The 5,570-nt window shown below is 57.1% G+C and overlaps 1 protein-coding gene across 1 annotated transcript; it reads right to left on the bottom strand.

Moving 5' to 3' along the window:
• Positions 1-2,057: 2,057 nt before the first annotated feature.
• Positions 2,058-3,892, bottom strand: LOC111145625 (erythropoietin). Its single transcript, XM_022500656.1, has 5 exons — positions 3,876-3,892; positions 3,203-3,345; positions 2,861-2,947; positions 2,431-2,610; positions 2,058-2,346 (listed from the first exon to the last, which is right to left on the bottom strand). The coding sequence occupies exons 1-5, from the start codon at positions 3,886-3,888 to the stop codon at positions 2,191-2,193; spliced, it is 579 nt and encodes a 192-aa protein (XP_022356364.1). The 5' UTR covers positions 3,889-3,892; the 3' UTR covers positions 2,058-2,190.
• Between the last annotated feature and the right edge of the window lie 1,678 nt (positions 3,893-5,570).

A 5,570-nucleotide genomic window follows, 5' to 3' on the forward strand; every position in this document is an offset into this window, starting at 1 on the left:
CGATCCAGGTACTGGATGGGCCCTGGAATGTCTAGGTGACACAGTGGGCTAAGATGTGCTTGGGGGTCATGAGTCCTAAACCTTGTCTTTGGGTCCTAGTTGCCATTCTTAGCTGCATGCCTTGGGTTTCAAGACAGTTCTCTTAGCTTCTTGCCATCGAGAAAGACAAATTCCTCCCTTCCTGATTCACAGCAGTGGGGCAAGAACCAGATGCCATCCGTGGAAACCTCAATACACAAATTTTTTTTTTAAGATTTTATTTCTCTATTTGACAGACAGAGATCACAAGTAGGCGGGGTGGGGCAAAGCAGGCTCCCTGCTGAGCAGAGACCGGACACGGGGCTCGATCCCAGGACCCTGAGATCATGACCTGAGCCGAGGGCAGAGGCTTTAACCCACTGAGCCACCCAGGCGCCCCTGCAATACAAATTTTTATTGGAATGTGCAAAGATCACCACTCCAGGAGTTCTTTCACTTGTAGATTTCTCTAACATTTCCCAGTAGGGCCTGAAGAGGGCACTGTACCCCAGGAGCTGGGTTGGCCAGGGTGAAAATTCTCCTTCGGGTCTATCTCTGCGTTGATTTCTCCCACCACGCTTCAACCCTGCCCACAGCACACACATATACTTGGCGAATACCCTCCAATCCCCCAACCTACCCCTAATTTGCCCTGCTGCAAATTACAAAAATTCTCTCTTTTGCTATTTTCAGGGGTACGGGCTGACTTCTCTAAGTTTTGTGATACGAGCAGAAAGACTAGTCCCCACATATATGATAATGGTCAGGACTGGTCTCTTGGGGTACGTTGCAGCTGAAGCATCATTTCTGGGGAGGAATTTGAGATGGATCGTTGGGAGTAATGGGTGAAATTAGAAGTAGGGATGGAGAACAGAAGCTGAGTTAGTTTGTTCTGTGTCCCCCATCCCAGGGGAGCAGGGCGCAGGGAGGGATTATAAGGAAGGTAAGTGACTAGGTGAGGGCTGGGGGCACTTGGGGGTTCCTGCTACCTTGGTTTTGGGCAGTTAGTATATTTTTCCATCTGTTCCGTGGGAATGACCGTGGAAACTTTCTCCAAGTTGTGCAAGGAATAAAATGAGGTCATGGAAGCGAACCACCTAGAATAGCCCTGGGCACGGAGGGCTCGGTGAGACCACTGTTGGGAACGTGGCTCCTTCTGCAAGTTGCAGGGGAGAGAGCATTAATGGTGACCATCCCCAGGCGAGGAAAGGGGTCAGCTGAATTTAGAGATGGCAAAGGCTGATGCAGGAATGTGGCTTTAGCCAGAGACGCCACAGAGAAGAAGTAAGAAAAAATAAGGGGCCACTGGCCGGAACTAGAAGCTGCCACCAGCCCCCAAAGGGGCTCCTGTTTCCTTGATGGCAGCTGTGGCTCACTAAAGAGCGTTGCCAGCTGCGTACTGAGGAATAGCCTTGAATGGAACCACCTTATTGACCGGCGTGGGCAGAGCTGTGGCCTCAAGCCCAGTGGGGTCAAGAGGTCAGACAGGCCATGCGAGGCAGCACGTAGGGCCCGGACCCCCTCCACCTCTAGTTTCCCAGGGCTGTGGCCTGCTGCCAGGGTGGGAGCAGGGCCTGGGAAGTAAGGGGCTCCCGGGAAAACAGAAAAGTCAAGAGCCATGATGTGGTTTCAGTTCTTGCCAGTGAGATTGAAAAATACACAGAACTTGGACCCAGTGAGAGCCAGGGGCCAGCCCCCATCCCATCGTCATGGCTCTCACCACCCTTTGTCCAGTGGGTTCTTGCTGTCATGGGAGTATCTATGAGACCTGGAGAATTCACAGCTTGCCACCGAAATTCTCCAGTCCCTCCTGTCCTTGCCTGATAGGTGCAAAAAAGAGGTACTTGCCCTCCAGCTTGGCCTGGCATCACCGTTCAGCAGGGCACTGAGGTGAGTTTTGGTGTCTCCCCAGCAAGGCTCTGTCCCCAAGTTTAAGCTGATTTCCTCCGACTTCCTCCTGCTTCGGGGCCTCAGGCTGGCCCTATGACATCCTTAGATCTGGACAGTCCTTCTGGCCCTTGAGATGTCACCCCTGGCCGTGGAGTGTCCGTGGGACAGGCTAGTGCTGAGCTGCTCACCCCTCGACAGGGGTCAGGAGTGGGGGTGCAGAGGCGTGGCACAGACAGCAGTGGTAAGTGAGGTGGTGGATGTGTCCAGGGTGGGAGCACCTGGTCACCTGTCCCCTCTCCTGCAGGCCTCCCCTGTGTACAGCGTCAGCTTGCCCCGCAGGAAATTGGAGTAGATTCGGAAAAGTTTGCACAAAGTATCAACAGTGAATGTTCGGAGTGGAGCAGCAGAAGCTTCCTCTGGAAGGGAGCTGGCCTCCTTCTGCCAAGGAGACAACAGAAAGTTACCGCAGTCGGGGGAAGAGGGGGACCCTGGAGGTGAGGTGTGAGGGAGGCTCCTACCCACCTGGGCTCCCAGCGCCCGCAGCAGGGAGGTGAGGCTGCGTAGGCTACTGACGGCTTTGTCCACATGCAGCTGCAGGGTCTCAGACGGCTGCGAGGCGTTGGCCAACAGGGCCTGGCCCCGCAGGATGGCTTCCGAGAGCAGAGCCAGGCCCTGCCAGACTTCCACGGCCTGCTGCCCGACCTAAAGCAAATGGAGACTTGGAGTCAGCAGCCCAAGCCCGCCCCTCCCTCTCAGCAGCCCCAAGCACAAGCCTGAACAAAGTGAAGTCTTAGAATCAGTTTTGTTGAACGAATGAATGAATGAATGAATGAACAAGAACAAACGAAGGAACATAATGCGTTCAGCCCTCATCTTCTTCTATCGCTCTCCCTCCCACCCCATCAGGTTCCCACAAAGAGACTCCCCATGAAGAAGGAAAAAATAAACTCACGTCCATCCTCTTCCAGGTGTAGAAATTAACCTTGGTGTCTGGGACGGTGATATTCTCACTGAAGCTGCAGCCTTGAGCACAGCCCATCTGAAATGCACCCCCGGGGGTGGGGTGGGGTGGGTCAGGCTCCCCAAAAGCTCCGTCCACCTTTGGCCCTTACCTAGCTTCCAGGTGAGCCCTGGGGACAACCACTTGTATCATTTCCACTGGGGGCTCTGACTTCCCACCTTCTCCACCCCTGAACTAAGTACCAGGAAAGGGACTCCAGTTCCTGGATCCTGGAGGACACCCTTGGACTCCTGAGAGTGAGTTCTGTGGAATGTCCTGAGGAGGGGGCCTCACCGTGACATTTTCTGCCTCCCGGGCCTCCAGGATATATCTCTCCAGGACTCGGCTGTCACAGATGAGGCGAGGGGGGCCGCCCAGGACTGGGAGGCCCAGAGGAAGCAGCAGCAAAGACAGCAGAAGCAACAGGGCAGGACATTCTAGAAAAGAGGGCCAGGCTGAGTGTATGGCTTTGGAGCGGCAGGTTCACACATCCTGCTCCACTGCCCCCAGCGAGGCGCTCCGGACCCCCCACCTTCCCAGCGCTGGAGTTCTGCCTCCTCTGCCTTCATTCAATCCGCTGCGGCACACACCCTCCCCCCTAAACTACCGGCATCCACTTCTCCAGGACAAACTTCGATCCGGTGTGACAGAGGCTTCCCTTTTCGCAGATCCCGGTGATTGCTCCAAGACCCAGGTATCCGCTTTGCCCCCTCGCACGTAGCAGCCCCTCTTCTCCCCGAACCCCCCAACCGCGCCCCCTTGTCCAGGTCGGATTTCACCTTTCACAGGGGCTCCTTAAGCCCTGCCAGCACGTGGAGGCTGCCCCATCCCCCTTGCCCTTCCGGGGTCCTTGGCAAGTTGTCGGTCCTTGAACCCAGTCACCTCGGGGCCACTAGCCCCAGCGGTAAATTCCTGCTCAAACAGGGGCCCGGGCGGGCGGGGGCTCCTCTGGCCGGCGAGTACTCACCGCACACCCCCATCTCCGCGCCTCCCCCGGCCCCTCAGCGACCAGGGGCTCGGCCGGCGCCCTTGCCGGGAGCCCTCATCCTGGGAATCGCGGTGGGGCAGGGCCGTCCGTCCCCACGGCCCGAAGTAGGGGGCCGCCGTCCAGGGGCCGCCGAGCCGGGGTCGCACGGAGCGAACGCAAGGCTCTCGGCCAGGGTCCGCGAGGAGTGGCGCGCGGCGACCGGCCGGGGTTGGCCCGGGGACTGCGGCTCGGCCGGGGGTCGGGGCTGTTATCAGCATGTGTGCGTGCGTGTGTGGGGGTGGGGGGCAGGCTGTGTGCGTGAGGGGTCGCCAGAGGTAAGGGCCAGAGGGGTCAGACCGGGGCAGGACGCCTGGGTCGGGGGCTCGCCGGGGTGGGAGGAGAGCGGCCGCAGGAGCGGAGCGGGGCACCGGTGTGCCCCGCCGACCCCGGGTTCTGGGAGGCGCGACTGGGTGCGCACCGGCGGGAGGTGCGCATTCCCATTCCGGGAAAGGCTGGGGACCTCGTGGCTCCCCCAATCCCGGGGTGGGGGTGTGGTTGGGGGGGGCGGGTTGGCACGTCCCAGTCTTGGGCGGGGGTTCAGAGCTGGGAACGCCGGTTCCTGGCAGAGGCAAGCTGCCTTCCTTCTCACAATTCCAGTACATGTTCTAGAAGCCAGTATTGTTCATGTTGAGGAATTTGATGGGGGCACACGGAGTAAGAAATGTGGGGGTCTTCTTTCCCCCACTCTTCACTTTTCTAGGACTCTGAAAACCCAGAACTTGAACTTTGAGGGCACTGGGCACATGGTCTGTTGTGCGGGACACGTGTGCACTTTGACGTCCTTTTTGGTCTTTGTTGTTTGGGGTTTTGACCTGTGATATAGGTTAGCCTGCGTGGCGAAATTCGTTAGAACTCTGAAACAGGGCTGTTCCCCAGACTGATGGTGGCTGAGATTTGCAGCTAAGCCTCAGGGGCTTCTAGGAAGCGGGGGCCAAGCCCCCTAGAGCAGGAGTCGGAGGCGGGCTGGCCTCTCACACCTTGGAAAGTGGTCTCAGTCCTGAGCCTCAGTGCCCTGACCTGTCAAAGCAGGGTGTGTGATGAGGTCTCAGTTCCAAAGTCCTACAAATACAGGTAGTTATGTATCTTCCCTGGCTTCCTTCCCAGTTCCGTGACATGACATGAAAGATATTTTATTCACAGGATCAGTGCCTTCTTTGTGCAAGTCAGGTGACTACAAACTTTGCAAGACAAAAAAGATGTGTTTGAGAGCTAGCTCCCGCCTCCTGGAGTTTGTAGCTTACAACAGAGATAAGATGGGTACACAGGGCAGTGTGTGAGGACCGGAGCGTTCAGAGCCTAGCGGGAAGGGTTTGGAAGAGGCAGAGCTCATTGTTAGCTAGGGGAGTCAATGAATATTTGATGCAGAGGGTGACATGAGCTCAGCCTTGAATGGCCCCCAGCATTTCAGTAGGAAGAGATGTGAAGTGGGAATGAAGCCAGTTCAGCAAGGGAAAGGGGGGAGGGCTCAGGTATGTCAGGATGGAGGGTGTGGACTGCAAAGGTGGCAGACACTAGGCCAGAGGGCTGGTTAGAGAGTGGTCAGGTTGTGAAGGGCCTTGAATGCCGCGCTTAAGAATTTGGATTTAGGGCACCTGGGTGGCTCACTTGGTTGAGCATCCGGCTCTTGGTTTCAGC

This window comes from Enhydra lutris, unplaced genomic scaffold (assembly GCF_002288905.1).
Source record: "Enhydra lutris kenyoni isolate GAN:26980312 unplaced genomic scaffold, ASM228890v2 scaffoldscaffold13, whole genome shotgun sequence".
Taxonomy (NCBI): domain Eukaryota; kingdom Metazoa; phylum Chordata; class Mammalia; order Carnivora; family Mustelidae; genus Enhydra; species Enhydra lutris.

Excerpts from the sequence above, each read along its gene's own strand:
- LOC111145625 (XM_022500656.1), bottom strand. Across the intron at positions 2,948-3,202 it reads GGGAGGCAGAAAATGTCACG|ATGGGCTGTGCTCAAGGCTG; the intron begins GTGAGGCCCCCT and ends GGTGCATTTCAG. Across the intron at positions 2,347-2,430 it reads TGCGGGCGCTGGGAGCCCAG|AAGGAGGCCAGCTCCCTTCC; the intron begins GTGGGTAGGAGC and ends TCTCCTTGGCAG.